The following is a 24,174-nucleotide window of genomic DNA, read 5'->3' as shown; positions in this document are numbered from 1 at the left end:
GCCGGCCCAATCCCCTGACCTGACCTGAATCCCATAGAGATCTTGTGGGGTGACATAAAAAAATGTGGTTTATGAGGCAAAACCCAAAAATGCAGAACTGTGGAATGTCGTCCAATCTTCCTGGACTGGACACCTGTTCAGAGGGGCCAGAAGTTGGTCGACTCCATGCAACACAGATGTTAAAGGAACAGTGTCACCAAAATATTTTTTTTCATGTCAGTTTTATGTTAGTGTTTTAATAAAAACGTTTTTATGTGTTTGTGTGTTACTTTTTTCTATAGGGACTGCGAACGGGGCCCGTCCCATCCACTTCTGTGTACGCCGTCTGTGTGGGAACGGCGCATGCGCCGCTCCCACACAGTCCAATTTGAAATGCGCGCCGTCCGGCGCCATTTTCCTGTGGACCGGAAGTCGCGGCCGGACAGTAAGATTACTACTTCCGGTCGCGGCTTCCGGACTTGTGCACTTGGACCAGCGGCAGCAGACGGAGCGGACGGGCCGGAGGGAGCCGCGGCGGCAGGAGCAGGTAAGAGATTACTATGTGTGTTTGTGTGTGTTTACTAGTGTATGTAAACCTACTACACTGTGTTAGCTCAAAAAATGGCGACACAAAGTGTAGGAGGTTAGACCGTTCAAACCCCTTGTTTATCCCGGCACTAGCCAGGATAAAGGAGGGGGGGATTCTGAGAGCTCACTAGAGCGAGTGCTTTTTTCCCAATTTTGCAGCAAAAAGCAATGTGGTTGCTTTACCACATGCAATGCTGCAATTTTGGGAATAGCTCCATCTAGTGACCAGCACTGGGAAATATTATAAATTAGAATCTAATTTATAATATTTCCTGACTCGTGAAAAAAATAAAAAAAATTTGAACAATGTTTAATCACCTACACACTAACTGTTTAACTAAAAAAAAAAAAAAAACATGTTTTGCTGGCAACACATTGCCTTTAAGCAGTTCTCACAAATAATGGTTATACCACTAAATATTAGTTCAGTAAAGTGAAATCTGAAAAAAAAAAATTCCGTTTATTCATTACATTTTTGATGTTTTAAAGAAAAACGCTGCCCTGGTATTTTCTGAACAGCTTCATGTTCTTTTTTTCTTTACTTTCTGTAAAGGATTAACAAACTGGAGAAATTTTGTTAATGTTTTGATTGAGAATTGAATGAGTCGTATTTCCATTGCTTCTGTATTTAGGCAAATAAAAAATGTAATGATTATGCGGTTTTTGGTGTTTGTTTTTTTTAACACTACTGTATATAATCTATACTGGACATGTTCTTTTGATCGCAGCATTTTATTAATCCCCATAGGTCAGTCCCGGTTGATATTCTATATCCACTGCTCCGCCCTAGTAAGAAGAAAACAGACAAATCCTGGATAATATGATCTTTAAGATTTTATTTGAATTGGACTGAACAGATTTGAAAACCACAAATAAAAAAGCAATACAAAATATTAGCCACAGACTCCTGAAAAGTTTACTCGTAATAGGATATTGTACAAACGGTTAGTTTTGCATAGAGCCGACCCTTCCACAATGCAACGTGTGCGCAACGATGGAACAGGGGAAGCACCAGATATAACCGGGAACCTCTGTGTGATTGAGAGACAGCGGTCACCAGGCACCAATGTAACGTGTCGCTATCAATACATTGTTTATACCGAGATGAATGCCACAGCGCAGATTAATATCGTATTGTAATAGGATTCTCAGCTGGTGTACACAAATTTGCTAAATACATAAACTTCTGCAGCACAAGTTTGCCACTAGGGGGAGCAAGCTGAAGACAGTTATACAGACCTGTATATATTCATATTTAGTTTGCTCCCCCTAGTGGCAGCCTTGCAGAAATTTGTGCAAGGCGTTTGAATAGGATATCTGATTTATAAAACGCATTGGTCAAATATCCGATAAAGGAAATTTGAGTTAATGGAGGGGGAGGTTCCATTCTGTATTGCCAGAGTGGCTATAAAGTTTCTCGCTCTGGAGGACCCAATAGGTCATTGCATTACACAGGGATTACAATGTAAACTGTGCAATGCCTTATTTCCCCTGCAGCGGTGCTACTGAGCAACTGAACACTTGTTGGCAGGGATATTCCAGAGCAGAGGACCACTTTAACTATTATGTATATGTAATGAAATGGTCTGGGTGTTAAAGAAACAGCTATGACCATATAGTATTAAAAGGGGTTGTCTGGCCTGGGCGCTGTTTTTCATACAGATGCCCTATTCAAAAGGACAGGTCATCAGAATATGTTCCGTGGGGGTCTGACACCTGGAGCCCGCACCGATTAGTTGTTCCGGCTGCCTCCGGACACCGGAAGTTATGCAGGCTTGGTGCCGGAAGCAGATGGCTCCTGTCATTGTACAGCGGCCGTGCTGGGTTACTACAGCTCTGCTCCTATTCACTTGTATAGGAGTGATGCAGTGCAGCCGCTATACAGTGATCAAAGTCTTCTGTTTACGGCAACAACCTTGCATAGTTTCCGGTGTCCAGAGGTAGCCCAGGGTCCGGGTGTCGGACCCCCACCGATCATATACTGATGACCTATCCTGTGGATAGGTCATCAATATGGGAAAAAAGAAAAACCCAGGCTGGACAACCCCTTCAAATCAGTGTGAACTGCGTCATTCATTTCTATAATAGAAAACCAAGCATAACGACACCAAGTACAGTCACAGACCGAAAGCAGATCTCCTTAGCGATCATGTAATGTAGCGAGCCACCTTTGGAGCAACTTTACATATCCAATGCACTTCTACAAGCAGGAGCGGCATAGGGGTGTGCAAATTGGCAATCTCTGCCCTCCGGGCACAATACAGACAGCATGTGGCTCCAAAGGCGGAGACGCAACAAGTCCCAGAGAATATATAATTTTATTTATTGTCCTGGTAACCAAAAGTCATTTTATTTCCATATAATTGAGGCATAAAAAAGGCAGAATATGGCAGCCAAATTAGAGGCGCAAAACGTAAATGAGGAAAAAAATAAAAAATCTAAAATGTCATCAACTGATTGTCTATTCCTAAAATCTATGGTAATGGATTATAAAAGTTCCGTCATTCTGTGTTCAGTTCCAATAAATCTGGTATTAAGTAATATTGAGGAGAGATCTTCACTGCCCACCATCCAGAAAAGAAAGGCTGCACAGCATGTGGCTGAGGTATAGTGGTATCAAGTATTTGTCCAGTAAAGTTCATCATTGCACTGACATAATCTACACCTTCTACTGGTAGAAAAAAAAAAAAAAGGCTAATAAATAAAAAAAAAATTAAAAAAAGAATACAATGGTCAACAAGAGCTTTAAATAAAATCTAAAGATTATAACATTCACAGATGGGCTTAAACCATTACCCCAATATGGCCTCTTTTCCCATGTACGTCCGTCACACTACTAAAGTGGCAACGGCTTGGTAAATATTTCTCAATAATATTATTACATATATTTTAAGTGGAAAGCATTTTGACATGTGGCTCTTTACAATAAACCAATTCCCATTAATACAAGCTGTACTGTTCAAGTTTTATCATTGGCAGAACTGCTATACTGCTATTAGCCAGTAGGTGGTACTGTTTTTACATTTCTCAATACAAGATGTAACTACATAGAAAACCGTATACACTAGCTTGACATAGGATTTTAAAGGGCCACTAAACTTTTGACATGTCAGAAGTTTTGATAGGTGGGGAGCCGAGAACGGAGAGCCCCACCGATCACTAAAACAAAGTGGCAGATGTGCTCGAGTGAGCGCTGTGTCGCTGCGTTTCTGATCGGCTTCCCTAGGAAAGCAGAGAGCGGTGTACAGGTTCAATAGCAAGTCTGTAGACCACTCGTCGAGTAGCGGTGTCTGGCATTGTAGCTAAGTCCCAATCAAATAAATGGGGCTTAATGGAAAGGCTACGGTACAAAGATAACACAGAAGCAGAAAACCATCCAATACCAGAAGTAAACCGTAACAATGTCATGGATGGGTGAAGGAGAAAGGTTTTTGCCTTTTAATAATTGTATCGGTTCCTTGCGCTTCCTGCAAATTTTCTTTACAGTACACCTTTACAACCATGGTACATCTCCCATGAAAAACAATCTAATATATATTTTCGAAAGTTGGTTTGAAGCCCGATTTTTCATTGGTTTAAAAGCAGTCCATGTGACCGCTGCAGCCTGTGATTGGCTGCAGCGGTCACATGAGATGAAACGTCATCACGGGAGGAAGAAGCAGGTAAGTTAACTTTAATACTTTTAACTCCAGCGGTAGTCACTGTCTCGGGTGCTGAAAGAGTTACTGCCGATCAGTTAACTCTTTCAGCACCCTGGACGGCAAATATCCCCCGACGTCCCCTAGCAACGCTCCCGTAATTACGGGTGCACACACGTAGCCATCCGTAATTACGGGAGCCCCATAGACTTCTATGGGTCTGCCCGTGCCGGAATTACAGCCTGAAATAGGACATGTTCTATATTTTTCAACGGCCCGGGCACCTTCCCGTAAGCATACGGGGAGGTACCCGTGGCCAATAGAAGTCCATGGGCCCGTAATTACGGGCGTTTACGTTCGTGTGCATGAGGCCTAAATCTGTAATGAATATATTGCTTCATTTCATTTTTTGGTTCCAATAACATTATTTACACTCTAGCAATTAAATTCATACTGAGAGGTATTTAAATAGTGATCTTTTACTCTATCCATACCGTAAAACAACCTCCCGAGCAACGGCCGGTATAAAAGCCAGTGTCTCTATGGTTACAAGCTACAGACATACCCTGTGTAGTCTGATCCCGTAGTCCTACTCCCATCTGGGACAGGGACCTACTTCTTGGTAATCTATCGAATGTATGACAGCAAAGAGTAGGGGAGAGATAGAAGGTAGTAAGATAGCAGGATCAGACTACACAGGGTAAGTTTGTAGTCTGTTACCACGGAGACACACAAATCAATAGATTAATGAAGATAAGCAAAAGTTTTTTTTTGTTTTTTTTTTTAGATACACCGGAGCAAAAAAAAAAACATTTGCAAAGGTGGGCCTTTCCTTTAAGACCCTTTTATCATCTAGGAATAGATGGGGTCATAGCCAATAGATTTGCCTTTGTCTTTCCCTAATATGATAATCTGATAAGTATTTCTCAGCCAATCAGAGCAGCTTCCAAGCTCTGCTGTATGTAATGGACTGAATTAATTAATTAGCTTGGTGGTCCGGCACCAACCCAGGATTCTGCTTCGTTCAGCAACAGGTAGGTTCACACCTGCGTTGGTTTTTCTGTTCCGCTCCGTCAGATGAGCAGAACGAAAATACCAGGACACCACCGTCGGCCGACGGAACCTATTGCCTTTAATGGGTTTAGTAGGGACGTCCGTGATATTACTGGAAACAGTAGCACAGCATGCTACGCTATGGTTTATGGTAAATTCTGCCAGAAATTAACGGAGCCCCCAACTTAGATGTGAACAGGCCCTAATGGCTTAGGGCGGAAGAGGTCAGCCATACAGTCGCAATCTGCATTTTTATTACTAATGTTGATTCCCCTCTGAGCCCAAGTGTAAAATGCTTTCTTAGCGGGTGTATCCCAACGTCGTAAAACATAGTTGTCAGGACCTACATGGGAAAAGCCACTTCACCGTCCACTTAGAATCGACATCTATGAGACTTTGGCCAGTTCGTTTCACATTTGGAAACTGCCATCTCAGAGAGCAGCATTTCGCTTTGTACATACAGGACATTATAGCCCGATACACTACGTTCCTGATGTTCGCACGCGATGCTGCTCTGTACAGAACTGAAGCTATAACCATTTTCCCTTTACTTACATAACGGAATTCATTTTCCTACATAAAAAAAAAAAAAAAAAGGTGCAAACTCAGCAACGTGGAGATTTAAATCCCATACTAATCCACTGAACCCGGGACAGGGGATAGATGTCCGTTCAATCGTCCTCACAATCCGACAGTTCATAGAAGATACCTTTGTTAAGATGCAGGGAGGTGAGAGCACAAATTCAAGTATTAAATCAAAAGAAGCTTTTTAAAACCATTTCATGTATTAAAAAAGGCACATGTTTCAATGTGTAAAAAAAAAAAAAAAAAAAGAAGACGTGATCCTGAAACAGACTGCCTGGCGCCAGCGGCCACACAAGTGCTTTTTGCATGGAGTATGGTGGAGTCCCTGATGGAAGCGCTCACGTTCAAGCTTTGCTGTCGACGATGCTGGAGTGAACCGGGAATAAGTTTGTGCTTTGAGCTTAGAAAAGCTTCAGGACTGTAAGAGAAATCTTAGGAATATCTCCAGATGGCGACAGTGGCAGTGAGAACACCAGCTAAGAAGACTCCGACTGTTTGCCAGGTAGGCGTGCCAAAATAAGACAAAAGCCCCTCCTGTGAAGAGAGGAAAACAAAAAAGGTCAGAACACACAAGTACATATAGGTCGGTTTCTGGAGGATATGGACACCGGCAGTAGGTGAGCGAGGAGTTAAAAGGCGTACGATACATGAAAAATTAAAGGGAAGAAAATCATGGTAATGAGAAATGTATTACACTGCATTGGCTGCTACTTTGTTGTGCCCAGAGTTTACAAGGTTAGCAGCTGTCTGTGGGTGGGACTACTGCAGTGTGATCGATCGCTCTGCTGGAAGGTCTATTATTGTGTAAACGTTTTGGAAACAACTGCTCACAACATTCACTTGTGAAGAGGACAGTGCTGGAGGTGGTGTGCATTAATCTACTATATTAGTACCACAGGAAACACACATTTAGGCCCCATGCACACGACCGTAAAAAAATCTCCGTAATTGCGGATCGTAATACAGTCCTCAATTACGGACCCGTTAGGTTCTTATTGGGCGCATACACCTTCCCGTATCGCTACAGATAGGTGTCCGGGCCAGGAATATACTTTGTTTGGGAGCAAGGCCCAAAAATGCGGCCCGCGGCCATCCGTGCCTGTGATTATGGGCACGGCTGTGTGCATGAGGCCTTAGGGGACCAATAGAAAGGGTGAAGCCGCTTTATTCATGGGCAGGGGTATCGGACTTGTAGACAAACATGGTTGTGTGTACATCTCAAAGCTTCCCCAGAATGAAGAAACTATATACAAATTAGGAACGTAATGGGGAGATCAAAACAGGTGCAAAGGCTTTAATTTAGAAAGAACCGTAGAATCCGATCTGAAACCTGATTGATTGCTATGGACAACAGCTCCACTTTCCCACTAGCTTTGATAAAGATCACCCATACTGCATTAAAAGGAGCACTCCACGTTTTTTTTTTATTTTTTATTCCCCCTTCATTTCTACACTGGTGTTTCAGTGGGGTGCTGTATTTAGTCACTTAAGTTGTTTTCGGGTCCAGCGCCGCCCAGGTGATCACATTCTAACCTGGAATCCCTGTGCTTTTCAGAAAACCGGAACGTAGGCTCAATATATTCCTAAGGAGCGCTGTTCTGGCTCCCATAGGAAGGGCCTGAGTTCCGGTTTTCTCAAAAGCACAGGGATTCCAGACAAGGTCAGAACGTGATCACCTGGACCCGAAAACGACGTGATGCACGGATCGGTAAGTATTTCTGAACACAGCACCCCACTGAGACACCAATGTACAAATGGAGGAGGAAAGAAAAAAAAAAAAGTTAAATAAATGTGGAATGCTTTTTTTTTTTTTATCACAATTATCCAACTTTATCTCTTAACACCTTAATGACTGGGCCTGAAAAGACCTTAGTCACCGGCTGAATTTCTCCGTTTTTGCCTCCCTGCCTTTCAGCAGCCATAACTTTTTTATTTTTTTGATTGACCTGGCTGTATGAGGCCTTGTTTTATGCGGGAGAAATAGTGTTGTTTTTTTTTTCGCAGTTTGGGTGTAGACATTTTTTTTTTTTTTTACGGCGTGAATATAGGAAAAAGCCATTCTCGGAATAGTTTATCTTGTTTATTTTTTTTGTCCTGTTCACATTTTACCCTAAATAACCTGTTAAAGTTAATTCTTCAGGTTATTATGGTCGTGGAGATACCCAATATGTAACGTAAAGGCAACAAAAAATATAATTAATGCAAAATAATGTCCTTTTTTTGTTACTTTTTAAAAATGTTCTATTTGTTACTTTTTATTTTTTTTAAATCCCATTAACCCCTTCCCGCACCTTGGCGTAACTGTACGTCCAGGTGAGCAGTAACTTCGCGCACCTGGGCGTGCAGTTACGTCCGCGCTTCAACAGTTAACCGCCGCGCGGCGCTACACCGCAGCGGCGGTTAACTGTGCAGGGTGTCAGCCCTGCTCTCCCCGTTGCCGATCAGCGGCCTGTCGCCGCTGAAATCGGCAATTAACCCCTTCGGTGCGGTGGTCGATTGCGATCACCACATCGAAGAGGTTTACAGCGGATCGCCAGCCCCCCACATGTATTTGCGGGGGCTGGCGATCCTTCTCACGGCAACCAGAGGCCAGACAATGACCTCCGGGTTGCCATGTACGGAAGCCTCGTGAGGAGCAGCCTCCGGCCGGTCCTCCGATGCTTCCTGTCAGTGTGACTGTCACGTCACAATGACAGTTAGAACACATTACACTGCGTGTGTAGTGTAATGTGTTCCAGCAGCGATCAGAGCTGCCAGTCTAAGTCTCCCCTAGTGGGACAAGTAAAAAAAGTAAAATAAAGATAATAAAAAGGTTTTGAAAAAGTGTAAAAATAAAAGTTAGAAGTGACAAACAAAGAATGCTTTTTTTTCCTATAAGGCTATGTTCACACGGAGTATTTTGGGGGAGGAATATCTGCCTCAAAGTTCCAAACGGAATTTTGAGGCAGATATTCCTCCCCCAAAATACTCCGTGTGAACAGCAATTATCGCGCCGTTTTTCGCCCGCGGCCATTGAGCGCCGCGGGCATAAAACAGCGAGATATACGCTTTCTCCTGCCTCCCATTGAAGTCAATGGGAGGTCGGAGGCGGAAGCGCCCGAAGATAGGGCATGTCGCTTCTTTTTCCCGCGAGGCAGTTTTACTGCTCGCGGGAAAAAGACGCCGACGCCTCCCATCGAAATCAATGGGAGGCGTTCTCGGGCCGTTTCTGCCGAGTTTTGCTACGCGGTTTCCGCGTCAAAAAACTCGGCAAAAGACCCCGTGTGAACATAGCCTTAGTCTTTTATTACAGGAAAAAAATTAACACGTTAAAAAAAGTACACATATTTGGTATCGCCGCGTTCGTAACGACCCCAACTATAAAACTGTAATATTATTTTTCCCGCACGGTGAACACCGCGAAAAAAATAAACGAAAAACAGTGCCCGAATCACAATTTTTTGGTTACCAACCCTCCCAAAATATGCAATAAAAAGTGATCAAAAAGTCGCATGTACGCCAAAATGGTACCAATACAAACTACAACCGGTCCCGCAAAAAACAAGCCCTTACACCGCTTTTTTGACTGAAAAATAAAAACGTTACGGCTCTAAGAATATGGTGACACAAAAATTAATTTATTTTATAAATAAGTGATTTTATTGCAAAAACGCTGCAAAACATAACAAAATTATGTACATATGGTATCGGCGTAATCGTATCGACCCGCAGAATAAAGTATAATGGTCATTTATAGCCCAGGGTGAAGGCCATAAAAAAACGAATAAAAAACATTGTCAGAATTGATGGTTTTTGGTCACCTTGCTTGCCAAAAAATGGAATAAAACGTGATCAAAAAAATTTCTGGTACCCCAAAATGGTACCAATGAAAACTACAGATTGTCCCGCAACGAATAAACCCTCACACAGCTCCGGTGGTGAAAAAATATAAAAGTTCTGACTCCCAGAATATGGCGATGCAAAATGTGCAGAGTGTCCAAAAGCAGATAAGATCGGGCGCCATTTATCAGTGCGACACATATCTGCGGATTATTATTTATTTACTGCATTATTATACCCTCTTATTATACCCTGATGTACCCCGCACAGATAACATATACCCTGATGTACCCCGCACAGATAACATGTACCCTGATGTACCCCGCACAGATTACATATACCCTGATGTACTCCGCACAGATTACATGTACCCTGATGTACTCCGCACAGATAACATGTACCCTGTTGTACCCCGCACAGATTACATATACCCTGATGTACTCCGCCCAGCTTACATATACCCTGATGTACTCCGCACAGATAACATGTACCCTGTTGTACCCCGCACAGATAACATATGCCCCCACATTATAAACTGAAACACCAGTAAAACCCCAAATAGAACAACTACCAAGCTACATCTGCGCCCCAAAAGCCAAATGGCGTCCCTCCCTTCTGAGCCCTGCAGCGTGCCTAAACACCAATTTACGTACACAGATATGGCATCGCCATACCCGGGACAACCCGGTTAATATTTTATGAGGTATTGGTCTTCAGTGGCACAAACTGGGCATAACATGTAGTGCACTAAAATGGCATATGAGTGGAAAATTGTAATTTTCACTCCGCACCATGCGCTGCGCATTAACCCCTTCGCGCACCACAACATAGCATGTCTTAGTGTGGGGGGTGATGTATGGAGCGTCTCATGTGAAAAATAAAGAATTTAAAACTGCAAAATCGCTGTTTTTTTGGTCACCTTGGCTCTACCTAAAAATGTAATAAAAAGTGCTCAAAAAGTTGTATGTACCAAAAAATGGTACCAATAAAAACGACCACTCGTCCCTCAATAAATAAGCCCTCACACCGCTCTATTGACTGAAAAATAAAAAAGTTGTGGCTCTTGGAACGCGGGGAGGAAAAAACTAGAAAGGAAAAGAAAAAAAAATGGATCAGTCCAGAAAGGGTTAATTACTTTCTAATGAAAAACCATTTATGCCCACACGTGGGGTATTGCCGTACTCGGGAGAAATTGCTTTACAAATGTTGGGCGGCTTTTTCCCCCTTTATCCTTTGTAAAATTGAAAAAAAATGCAACATTTTCGTGGAAGAAATGTTGATATTCATATTCACGGCCTAATTCTAATAAATCCTGCAAAAGACTTGTGGGGTCTAAATGCCCACTATATCCCTAGATAGATTCTTTAAGTGGTGTAATTTCCACTTTTGGGGGGTTTCCACTGTTTTGGCCTCTCAGGGGCTTTGCAAATGCGACATGGCACCCAAAAACCATTTCAGCTAAATTTGAGCTCCAAAAGCCAAATAGCGCTCCTTCCCTTCTAAGCCCTGCTGTGGGTCCAAACAGCAGTTTATTACCACATATGGCATATTTCCGTAATCGGGAGAAATTGTTTTACAAATATTGGGGTGCTTTTTCTCCTTTATTCCTTGTAAAAATTAAAAATGGCTACCTTTTTTCAGAAAAAAAAAGTTGATTTTTACCTTTTACAGAAAAATTCCAATGAATTCAGCAAAACAACCGTGGGGTCAAAATGCTAACTTTACCCCTAGAAAAATTCCTTGATGAGTGTAGTTTCCCAAATGGGGTCACTTTCCGGGGGTTTCCACTATTTTGTTCCCTCCAGTGCAATTCAAACGCGACATGGCACTGAAAACTGTTCCAGCAAAATCAGAATTTCAAAATCCAAATGGGGGTCCTTCTCTTCTGAGTCCTGCTGTGGGTCCAAACAGCAGTTTATTACCACATATGGGGTATTGCTATAATCAGGAGAAATTGCTTTACATATGTTGGGGTGTTTTTACTCTTTTATTCCTTGAAAAAATTTAACATTTCTACGTTTTTTCAGAAAAAAAAGTAGATTTTCATCTTCACAAATTAATTCAAATAAATTTTGCAAAAAAAACTGTGGGTTCAAAATGCTAACTATACCCATAGATAAATTCCCTGAGGGGTGTAGTTTCCAAAATTGGGTAACTTTTGGGGGGTCTTTATTGTTTTGGCCCCACAAGACCTCTTCAAACCTGACATGGTGCCTAAAATATATGCTAAAAAAAAGGAGGCCCCAAAATCCAATAGGTGCTCCTTTGCTTCTGAGGCCGGTATTTCAGTAAATTAGCGCACTAGGGCCACATGTGGGATATTTCTAAAAACTGCAGAATCTGGGCAATAAACAATAAGTTACATTTCTCGGGTAAAACCTTCTGTGGTATAGAAAAAAATGTATTACAAATGAAGTTTGTAAAAAAAAAAAAATGACATTTATAACTTTCACCTCTACATTGCTTTAATTCCTGTGAAACGCCTAAAGGGTTAATACACTTTCTGAATGCTGTTTTGAATACTTTGAGGGGTGCAGTTTTCAAAATGGGGTGATTTATGGGGACTTTCTAATATATAAGGCCCTCAAAGCCACTTCAGAACTGAACTGGTCCTTGTAAAAAAAATCGCCTTTTGACATTTTCTTGAAAATATGAGAAATTGCTGCTAAAGTTCTAAGTCTTGTAACGTCCTAGAAAAATAAAAGAATGTTCAAAAAACGATGCCAAACTAAAGTAGACATGTGGGGGATGGTAACTAGTAACTATTTTGTGTGGTATAACTACCTGTCTTACAAGCAGATACATTTAAATTGAGAAAAATGCTAATTTTTGCACATTTTCTCCAAATCTTGGTGTTTTTTACAAATAAATATTGAATTTATCAACCAAATTTTTTTCACTAACATAAAGTACAATATGTCACGAGAAAACAATCTCAGAATCGCTTGGATAGGTAAAAGCATTCCGGAGTTATTACCACATAAAGTGACACGTCAGATTTGAAAAATCGGCTTCGTCCTGAAGGCCAAAACAGGCTCAGTCCTGAAGGGGTTAAGGGATAACTTTATTTACAACTTTATTTTTTACTTATAATGTATTCGCATACTCTTGTATGCTAATACATTACACTGTGTCACTATGACACATGCTGCAGTTACGGCAGCACATAGTGTGCCCGAACAGCAGGCAAATTAAATAGACCCTTGGGGTCTTTTCTAAGCAGATAGATTCCCCGGTGTTTGGTCATGTCACCGGGTTTCCGATGACTAGATCAAAGAGGAGAGTTCCCCGGACCACGGCGATCAAAGGGTTAAACAGATGGGGTTTGAATGTTTTCCGACCCCAGCTGTATTGAGCAGGCTGCTCTGAGATCAGGAGCTGTAAGTTACAGGCTGATGAGCACTCACAGGAGCGCTCATCAGCCTCTTCTACAGCGACGCCAAAAGACGTCGCTGTAGAACAGGCACCTGCACTGCCTGCCACCAAAAGACGTCGCTGTAGAACAGGCACCTGCACTGCCTGCCACCAAAAGACGGTGGGCGGTCATTATGAACCTAAAGGTTGTAATATAACTTACAGGGTAGCTGCCTACAGGTGGTACCAGAGAGACAGTTTTCTTCCTTTTGGAGGAGAGCTTAACTACATAATTTTTTCCCAGCAAGCTTTCCCTGTGAGACTCCCTAAACCAGGTGGATCTCCACAAGGAGAATCCGTAACACAGAAATGTTGTAATAGTTAGAAGAAGTTGTTCAGGTTCTAACAAATGAGTAAACCTCAAAATAACAAAACCAAAATCTAATGTGTTTAGCACACATATAGAAAGATTTATATCTAATTCAGTGACAAAAGCTCTGGCCCTTTAAGCAGCGAGTCGATTGTGTGACTTGTGTCATACAGCAGAGGCGCAGTCCAAATCTCAAATACAGAGCGGCAGGGAGACCGAACTAGCGGTGAAATACAAGGACCATAAATCTCGTCCGCTTCATCTCCCTGCTTAGTTCAGTGTGCAGCTATCGCTGTGTGTATCCATTTTCAAAATTATATTATTTTTTTTAAACTTTTATAAAAAGTGTGGCGATTTTGCGGTTATGGAGTCGTATTTGCCCCCAAGACAATGGAGGCTGAATAGCACATTTATAGTTCAGGTTCCATTGTCTTACTGAAGGTAAATTTGAGTCCACGACAGAACCGCAAAATCTAAACTTCAGTTTTACTTATCTCAACTAGTTGAACCCTAAAAAAACCTTTTCTTTGTGACTTTTACAAAGACACATTGAAGTGAAAATAAACCCAACTCACCCAGCCCCCTTGATCCCGTATCCACTGGACGACATGGTCTCGAAGGTACTCCATAGTCCAGTCTATGATTGTGCGAATCATTTGTGGAAAACGCGACCACAGTGCCTACAGGAAACCAACACTTATCAGCAAACACATTCTCAAAAAAGATATAATAAAATGCACATGCAAATGTTTTAGGGGACCCATTTTTCTTTGCAGTTAAAGGGGTTGTCCGGGCACGGGTCCTTTTTTCATACTGATGACCTATCCACAGGACAGGTGGTGAGTATATGATCGGTGGGGGTCCGACACCCAGACCCTGCACTGATCAGCTGTTCTGGCTGCCTCCGGGCATTGGATGTTATGCAGTGTTGCAGATGGCTCCGTACAGCGGACATACTGCAGTTCTGCAGCACGGCCACGATGCGGTGACCATTGTCCTCTGCTTCCGGCACGGACATCCAGTGCATGGAGGCAGCCATAGCAGCTGATAGGACCCCCACCGATCATATACTGATGACCTGTCCTGTGTATGGGTCATTATGATGACAAAAGGTCCCGTGCCCGGACAACCTCTTTAATGATCAAATCTTAAAAAAAAAAAAAATCATGCTGCCGGAAGTGTGTGTGACTGTTCCTTAGAGGAACTATCCTAACAGAACAAAAGTCTCTGATCGTCACAACGATCACGGGGCAAAGGGTCACGCTGCCAGCTTGTCCTCATTAGCTGCATTACACTGTGCCCATAGAAATCAAAGGACTGTCCATGTAAAGCTACATTCAGACGAGCGTATCCGATTTGCGTGCGTAAAAAAGTAGTGTTTCTCCTACATTTCTCGTCCGTGTGCGGCATCAGTGCGCTTTACGTGTGGCCTTCGTTTTTCACAGTGACTTCGCACTTATTTTTTATAAAATTGATTTCACTGCATTTCAGTGTATTTGATGAATGAAACACGGACAGCACAAGGAGGTCGTCCGTGGTTTTCATGCACCGATACTTCAATGGGCGACTAGGTGCGTGAAAACGCACCAATATAGGACATGCAGCGAGTTTCACACACCGGACACACTGCATGTGTGAATAGCCCCATTGGTCCGTGTGCTGTGAGTGATTTCAACGCACAGCACATTGATGAGTATTAGGGCATGTTCACACGGTCTATTTTTGGGCCATAAACGCCTGAAAAATCGGAAGCAGAAAACCTCCAAACATCTGCCCATTGAAATCAATGGGAAAAAATGGCACTCTGTGCCGATGGGCCGCTTTTTTGTGCAGGCGTTTTGAAAAACGGCCGCGAAAAAGAAGTGCAGGACACTTCTTGGAGCTGCTTTTCATAGACTATTGAAAGAAGCTCCAAAAACGGCCGTAAAAAACGCCACGAAAATCACGAATGGCTTAAAGGAAGAGTGTCGCGGAACAATTTGCCTTTAGTGTTTTATTTAAAAAAAAAAATATTTGTGTGTTTGTGTTTTACTTTTTTCTATTTTTACACTTTTTCTTCTCTATGGGGGCTGCCATTTTTTTTTTTCATCTCTGTATGTGTCGATTAACGACACATACAGACATGGAATACGGCAGCTAGAGTCCCATAGAGAATGCGAACGTGAGACGTTCGCATTCACTATGGTGTACGCCGTCTGTGTGGGAACGGCGCATGCGCCGCTCCCACACAGTCCAAATGGAAGGTCTTCGGCCGAGCGACTTCCGGCGCCATTTTCTTGTGGACCGGAAGCCGCGGCCGGACAGTAAGATTAGTACTTCCAGTCGCGGCTTCCGGACATGTGTTCTGAAGCAAGAACTAGGAGCGGAGGGAGCAGACAGAGCGGAGACAGGAGTAGGTAAGTTATGTCTGTGTTTGTTTGTGTTTTACTGTGTGATTACCACTGTATCTAATCCTCCTACACTGTGCATTTGCTCAAAAAATAGGGACACACAGTGTAGGAGGTTTGAACGTTCAATCCCCTCCTTTCTCCTGGCACTAGCCAGGATAAAGGAGGGGGGATTGTTGGAGGACGCTAGAGCGAGTGTGTCTTCTCAAATTTTGCAGCATAAAGCAATGGTTGCTTTACCACATTGCCAATGCTGCAATTTTGGGAATTGCTCCCTCTAGTGACCAGCACAGGGAAATGTTATCAATTAGAATCTAATTGATAATATTTCCTGACACGTGAAAAAATGTAAAAAATTAGAACACTGTTTAATCACTTATATACTAACTGTTTAACTAGAAAAAAATAAAAAAATTGTAGCGACACATTCCCTTTAAAAAACGCCTGAAAATCAGGAGCAGTTTTCCCTCGAAAACTGCTCTGTATTTTCAGACGTTTGAGTTTGCGTGTGAACATACCCTTACACTCGTCTGAATGAGCCCTAATACAGATGAGGCGGGGTCACATTTCGTAGCAGCTCTGTGCTCTGGTTAATAGAGGGGAGTCCCAACCTCGCAGTGACATCCACAGGCCATTAGAAAAAGAAAGCATCACTTGCGCTCATAAGAAGGAAATACAAAAGTAATATATCTAGAAATATGCAATTTCCTAATCCACTAGTAAGTCCCTCCAAGCATCAATCATCACATTCTGCTCTGCAGAAATCATTAAACGTGTATCTCACCTTAAGCACCAGTTTGCAGGCAAAATAAAACAGGGCTACCACACGTCCCCAGTTGAAGTTGCCATCTGCAAACATTTCAGTAGCCACGTGGAAGAATACCTCCTTGGGAGGGTTGCCCTGGACCTGCTCAATCATCCTACCGAGGAGCAGCAGATGGAAAGATGTCAAATACACGATACACAGTTAGTTACATTGCAGAATGCAGTTTAGGAAGGCAAACTCTGGTAACATAAAAGTTTCTGCCTCCAGTCTTGATTTTAGAAATCACGGTCTACAAGCAGCACATCTGGTAACTACATGCCCGGCGAGATGTGGCCAGGTCCCATCTATAATTTGAGGCTGGGGAGGAGGCTGGGGAGATGAAAGTCTAAAAAAAAAGATACAAAAAAAAAAAAATTGCACAGGAGAGACTGTGCTACGTGCAGCAGCCCGCATGTCACAGGTAGCGGGCGAACTCCAGAGAATCGCAGGGAAGGGCAAAGATGGTTTAAGGCGAACGTGAGCCATTTATCTACAAGAAACCTCATCCGTGAGATTGAGAAAACAGCAGCAAAACACACAAGGATGAGGAGTTTTGGGGGTCGTCATCCAGTGCATTTTGGATGGTTGCTATACAAGGGCTCCGGTACATTCTGGTTGATATTTCAAAATGTAGAAAATCTACAGAGACCGCAGTGGCACCGGCCATCAGGATTACAGGTGAGAATTCACATGATTTTCACCAAAGCACTGCATTAACCCCTTAAGGACACGGCCAATTTTGGCCTTGAGGACAGAGCAATTTTTTTTACATTTCCCTCTTTGCATCCCGACGCTCATAACTCTTATTTTTGTACGACGTAGTTGTATGAGACTTTGTTTTTTGCGGGACGAGTTGTACTTAATGTATTTGTACCAAAAAATGGTACCTACATAATCGTTTAATTTCTATAAATTTTTATTTTGGCGAAAATGCAGAAAAAAAGCAGTTGCGCAGCAGTTTTAATATATTTTTTTTACACCATACACCGATCATCATAAATAATGTCATACATTTGTTGTACAGGTTGTTACGGTCGTGGCGATACCAAATATGTCTATATTATTTCATGTTTTGGGACTTATATTTTAAAAAGTTTATTTATTATAAAAAAATGTGTGTGTGTATTTTTTTTTACTTTTTATTTATTTATCATTAATTTAACCTTTTTTTTGAATCCCATAAAGGGATTTATCATTTTGATTTTGTAACTGCAATGTACTGGCATAGATCTATATGCCAGTACATTAGCCTGTTACTGATCGTACACAGGCAGTTGTTAGGACATACCTCCGTATGCCCGAACAACAGGAAATATGTTCAGACAGCCCTGGGGTCCTTCACTGGACCCTGGGCTGTCTGGCCATATGAGTTGTGGGCTTTGATCGCGTCAGTTATTTTCTGTGACGCGATCAATGTGCAGTCCCCCCTCTTTGAACGCCGCGATCAGCTTTCATCGCGGCGTTCAAATGGTTAACGGCGGAGAGAAGATGTTTCACTCCTCTGTCAGAGCGGGGCCGTGGCTGTGTATTACAGCCGTTGCCCCGCTCTCAATCGCGCCCACAGACGGCTGTCACACAGGACGAGAATGCTCATACTAATGCGGGAAGTACTAGCCGCTCAGGACGAGCATACTCGTCCTGTGTCGGCAACCAGTCAAAGGGATTTCCCATTAGGGACATTCCTGACATATCCACAGGATAGGTCATAAACGTCAGACAGATGTGGGCACGCGGTTTCCGTCATTCATGGTAGGAAATCACACGCTTCAGCCACAACACAGAGCAGTACAGCAGGGTTTTGGGAGCCAAGTTCTAGGGATAGGTGTGGGTCCCTTTCTGACGTTTATGACATATCCTATGGATATGTCATACAGTAAATGTCTCTGATGGAAGTCCCCCTTTAAAGCTGCATTGTGTGGATCAATGTTAAAGGGAACCTGTCACCAGCATTTCACTTATTGAACGCTACCTCATCCCTCACTGCATGCCGGGGGTCATCAAAAACTCATTGCCGATAACCCCTCTTTTAAAATCCCCCTCCGACCGCAAACAGTCTGCAAACGTTTATGGTAATAATCCGGTGTCCCTTTGTGCGCACACCAGAAGAGGACATCGATGCACAAGCGTGGGATTGCAGGTGTGCCGGGGGAGAGGCGAGTAAGGAGGCGGGGTTAACTCGGAAAGGCTTGGAGGACTAAAGATATGACTAAGGGTATGTGCACACGATAGCAGGCATTTACGTGTGAAAAGACAGACTGTTTTCAAGAGAAAACAGCTGCCTCGTTTCACACGTAAATGCTCCTCCTCGTAACATACGAGGCGTCTGTGACGCTCGTATATCTTGAGCTGCTCTTCATTGAGTTCAATGAAGAACGGCTCAAATTAAGTTGCAAAGAAGTGTCCTGCACTTCTTTGCCGAGGCAGTCAATTTACGCATCACAGCTGTCAAACGACGACGCGTAAATGACAGGTCGTCTGCACAGTACGTCGGCAAACCCATTCAAATGAATGGGCAGATGTTTGCCGACGTATTGGAGCCGTATTGTCAGGCATAAAACGAGGCATAATACGCCTCGTTTACGCCTGAAAATAGGTCGTGTGAACCCAGCCTTATGCTCATTAGCATACGGCGCTGGAACACTAAAGGTACAGAGCTACTTAGAATAAATAATTATAGGTTACATAAAAATTATTTTTCACCCACTTCCACCAGATATTGCTGGTTTAAATAGGTGAAATGCTGGTGACCGGTTCCCTTTAAAGCATGGACTAACTGGATGGCTGCTGTATTGCCCAGTATTTTTCTAACCAGCGCACTGCAATTGTGTGAGTGTTATAATGGTTTGTTAAAAAGGAAAGTAGGGGGTCACGTGAACAGCGAGGGTGAATTCACACGCTGCAGAATTGCTGCAGTTTACAGTACAATACATGTGGATTGGGTTTTAACCCCTTTAGGATGCAGAATTTTGTGTTTTCCGTGAAAAATTATTAGCAAGCATAAAAAAAAATGGAAAAAAAATAAAAATAAAAAATGGTTTATACATAGTGTGCTCTGTAGGTAAATGCCCCGACTCGCCACAGGATGAATAAATAAACACACGTGGCAAACCTTTGGCACCTCACAATCTGGTTGTGAGGGCATTGGCATAAAAGAGGAAGCCCATCCCTCTGTCTAACCACTTCGATGCCGTGGTCACTATTGACAGCGGCATCTGAGGGGTTAATGGGCGGAAATTAGCGTCCTCCGCGTCGAATGGAGTGCATTCTGCAGATTTTCTAATCCGCAGCCTGTCAATTTTCTGACAGATTTGGTGTATATTTTACCCTTTCCAATGCATGGGGTGAAATCTGCATGTAACATGTGCAGATTTTTGTTGCGGATTTGCTGTGAAAAAGTCTTATGGCAAGTTCACACGCGTCCGTTTCGTTGCAGAAATTTCTGCCGTTAAAAAAAATCCATTCCATACACCGTAAAGGGATTGTTCAGATGAACGAAACTTCTACAAATCTGGCGTGTGTGAATATACCCTTATAGCTTCACTACTGATTTGCTAATAAACTGAACATACTGGATAGATTAGGTTTGGGTAATAGAACATACAAGCGCCAAGTCCGTACCTCTGCAGCTCCATGTTTCCGTCTAGCTCGTCTCCTATCTTTCGGAGGCATTCGCAGAGTTTTTTGGTGGAAGGATTCACCTGCAGCTGTTCCACCCCACCCAGCTCTGGAACGTCTTCAGTCTCTGGAGCTGAACTGCGCTGCACCCGATCCACGATAAACCTGCCGAGGGAGAGGACATTCCATGTAAAGATATGACCAAACCTGATCAAGAGCCACTCATGTAAGAGGAGATGTCCCAAGGGGAAAAGCTCCAACATCAAATAGGTGGCACACGATAACTCCAGCCGTGGCCTTGTAATTCATTACTACTCACCCTCGCAGCAGTAAGTTGCCGGTCTGCATGATTTGTTCAGTAGAAACACCTGCAAAAATAAAAAAAAAATATAGTTATCTAAAATGGTGAGAAGGAAGGAAAAATAAAAAATATGCACCAGTAACATAAATCCATAGGTCATTGATAATTATATTCGGCTCTTCTAGACACCTGAACGGCATATCTGGCTTATGTAGAGTTATGCATTTTTGCCTAAGGCCCCATGCCCGTAACCACGACCCGCGATTACAGGCACCGGCGGCCGTGTACACCCACTTGCATTTTTCGGCCCGTGCTCCCGTACAAAGTATGGGAGCACGGCCTGTAAAAAGCAAAAGAACGGACATGTTTAATCATCTTCTGAACATTTCTACGGCCCGGACACCTTCCCGCAAATATACAGAAAAGTGGCCGTGGTCAATAAAAGTGAATGAATCCGGAACTGCGGATTGTAATTACGGTCCGCAAACACGGACGATTTTTACGGTCGTGTACATGGGGCCTTAGAAGAAAACCCTTCGCAGGGTGAGCTTGAAATGTGTAAATGGCTATTTTTACATCTTTGTGGGTTTTTTTTCATTAAAAACGAAGCCCCCATGCACACGCACGTGCTTCTGCGGCCGCAATTCCCTCGAAAATCCACGGGGGAATTGCGGCCCCATTCATTTCTATGGGCCCATGAACACAACCGTGGTGTCCATGGACCGCAAAAAGAACGGACATGTCTTATTACGGCCGTGTTTTGCGGTCCAGGCTCACAGGAAATAATGCAGGCGGCTCGCGGGTGCCACTCCGCGGCCGGCCGACCTGAAAATCACGGCCGCGCACATGGCTACAGTCGTGTGCATGAGGCCTAAGATTTGTCGTTTTGGATACCGGAGAAGCTAGATGACAACCCCTGTATCAGCAGTCATATTAGCGGTCACCCAGATTTCCCTGAAAGAGATCATTTACAATTTGACATAAGAGGCCAGTGGACTCCTCTAGCCGTGTTCATTGGCTTCATGCGTGCAGTGCTTGCCATGGACGATCCTCACGCACGTCACATACGGATGTATGTATGCACTGCTCACACCTGCGTCAAGGCTTTCTATTGAAAAACCGGAGACGCTGGATTGATTTTATACGTTCCGTCGGGTTTCAGCCGTTTTGTCCGAACAGAGCCTTAAACTGCACTGGTGGATGCATGTATAGCAAAACACAGGATCTCAGTAAGCGCCGGTCACTGAGATCTTGATGATTAGACACAGAACAAAAAACCTCTAAAACAACTAACCTTCCATGTTAAGGCCCCGTGCACACGACCGTATCTTTCAATCATCCGTAAATACGGATCCAGTCATTTATAGTCATCCGTAAATCATTCGCATACATGGAGGGTGTCCATAAATACGTATTGCATCTATAATGCACACATTTGCAGATCCACTAAAAAACAAGCAGGAATCTACGGTAATCCACTGGCGTCGCATAGCAACGCTTCCGTAATTACAGACTGCGACATCTGTAGCGGTCTGTAATTACAGGAGCGCCCATAGACTTCTATGGAGAGTCCATGCTGTAATTACACACAAAAAAAAACAACAAAAAAACACGTTCTATAATTTCTACGGCACGGACACCCATCCGTAAAAATACGGTAAGGTGTTCGTAGACCATCGAAATTAATGTGTCCGCAATCAAGGATGAAAAATAGTCCGGTAAGGTTTGCGTTTATAACTTTCCAAAACTTTCATGTTTCAACTACCAGAGAGATGGGTAACGGGCATATTGGCGCAGGTAAAGCAGTTCTCCGGTCTGTACATTAGTGATAGATATGGCAGCTACTCATGTCACAGATCTGTTGTGCAGCAGACACTTTCTTACGGTTGCATGGAGCCGCACGATGCCGCAAATTGACCACAATGTTGTATTTGAACATCAGAATCAGAGGCGTTACCCCCAAGTTGTGGTCAGAGGGTCATTTATCAGAACCCCTACAGGTCTGCGCTAGTGACAGTGTAGTATGGGCCTTAGCCTTAAACACCATAAAAAAACAAATTGTGCCAAATTAAGGTGCAGATATTATAATATATCAGTTTCTTTAAAGGGACAGTGTCATGATTTTTTGTTCATTCATTTATGTGTTTTTAGTTAATAAAATATTATATTGACTTTATTTTTTCACACTGTTTAATTTTATTAACACTTTTACTGTACTTCATTCATATGTGTATGTGTCACTTAAGCCTAGTGCACACTTCAGTGTTTTTCTGACGGCTAGCACCCTGACCCATTCATTTCAATGGGGCCATGCACACTTCAGTTTTTTTGACGGTCCCGTTGCTCCGTTCCGACAAAAGTAGAGCATGTCCTACTTTGGTCCGAGATTCCGTGACCGTGAGGCCCATGCAAGTCAATGGGGCCGTCAAAAAAACTGAAGGCACACGGAAGGCATCCATGTACAGTCCGTGTGTGACGGGGAGGTTGCCTAGCAACGGCCGGGCGGGCAGAAGTACATTACAGAAATATTACACTAATCGGCAGCCACTTCTCTCTATCCATCACTGATAGAGGGAAGAGACTGCTGATAAAAATAAAATAAAAAGCAGTTCATACTCCGGCCGTTGTCTTGGTGACGAGTCCCTCTTCTTCCTCCAGTCCGACCTTCCTGTATGACGCACCAGTCCATGTGGCCGCTGCAGCCTGTGATGAAGCGTCATCCCTGGAGGCTGGCCTTCTGACGTGATCCAGTCTTGCGTGACCGCCACTATAGACTGTGATTGGCTGCAGCAGTGACACGGGATGAAACGTCATCCCAGGAGGCCGGACAGGAGGAAAATGCAGGGAGTTCTGGGTAAGTATGAACTGATTTTTTTATTTCAGAAATTGTATTTTGCGAAAGAGTCCAGGGTGCTGAAAGAGTTAACTCTTTCAGCACCCTGTACAGTGACTAGCGCTGAACAACCATGCTCTTTCAGCACCCTGGACAGTACCACGCTCAGAAACAGAAACACGGAAATCACCCGGCCGCTAAAACGGGCACACGGACCCGTTAAAAACGCTAGTGAAAGCGGTGATGGAAGTGTGCACATACACAGATGGAATACAGCAGCACAGTGCATAGGATACAATGAACGGCTCCCGTCCATTGCATCTGCCATCTCGCTCCGTACGCCGCAAGCGCAGTCCTGAGAGACCCAGAATAGAAGCTGGTTTGTAGGGGGAAGGCCAGCGCCATTATGAAGACCAGCTGCACTGCAGGTAATGTGTGTCTGTCCCTCCCTCTCGCTCGCAGCCCCCCCCCCCCCTCTAAATTGTATGGCCAGCTTAATAAATAATAATCTTTATTTACTATAGCGCCAATATATTCCACAGCACTTTACAATTCAGAGCAAACGTGTACAGACAAAGCAGACATCAACTAATAGTTATCTGGGGACTCCCATTATCCTAAAGTCGGACGTCACAACTCAGGCATTCCCGAAGGATACGCCATAAATGCATCCGATGAGAAAAACACTTTCAAAAAGGCACCTTATGGGTGGCGAACATATAAACCCGTATTTTGTACAAGAATGGCGACTCTTTAATAAACATTACAAATATTTGTAGGACTCCTCTTAGCCCCTTTTTCTAGACAACTTTTACTTCACTTTATTGGTACATTTTGCTTATTAAAC

At 43.3% G+C, this 24,174-nt stretch overlaps 1 protein-coding gene across 1 annotated transcript in view; it reads right to left on the bottom strand.

Annotated features, from left to right (window-relative positions):
• Positions 1 to 1,383: 1,383 nt before the first annotated feature.
• BAX (BCL2 associated X, apoptosis regulator) overlaps positions 1,384 to 24,174 on the bottom strand; it is a 30,969-nt gene continuing 8,178 nt past the window's right edge. Inside the window, exons 2-6 of the mRNA XM_075840187.1 lie at positions 20,513 to 20,561; positions 20,197 to 20,358; positions 16,558 to 16,693; positions 13,962 to 14,066; positions 1,384 to 6,377 (exon numbers count right to left, since the gene is read on the bottom strand). Coding sequence (XP_075696302.1) covers positions 6,276 to 6,377; positions 13,962 to 14,066; positions 16,558 to 16,693; positions 20,197 to 20,358; positions 20,513 to 20,561 — 554 coding nt within the window. The 3' untranslated portion in view covers positions 1,384 to 6,275. The remainder of the gene's footprint in view (positions 6,378 to 13,961; positions 14,067 to 16,557; positions 16,694 to 20,196; positions 20,359 to 20,512; positions 20,562 to 24,174) is intronic.

Source organism: Rhinoderma darwinii, chromosome 10, assembly GCF_050947455.1.
Source record: "Rhinoderma darwinii isolate aRhiDar2 chromosome 10, aRhiDar2.hap1, whole genome shotgun sequence".
NCBI classification, from domain to species: Eukaryota; Metazoa; Chordata; class Amphibia; order Anura; family Rhinodermatidae; genus Rhinoderma; species Rhinoderma darwinii.
The sequence above is the reverse complement of the archived record's forward strand: the minus strand, read 5'-3'. Positions and strand labels throughout refer to the sequence as shown.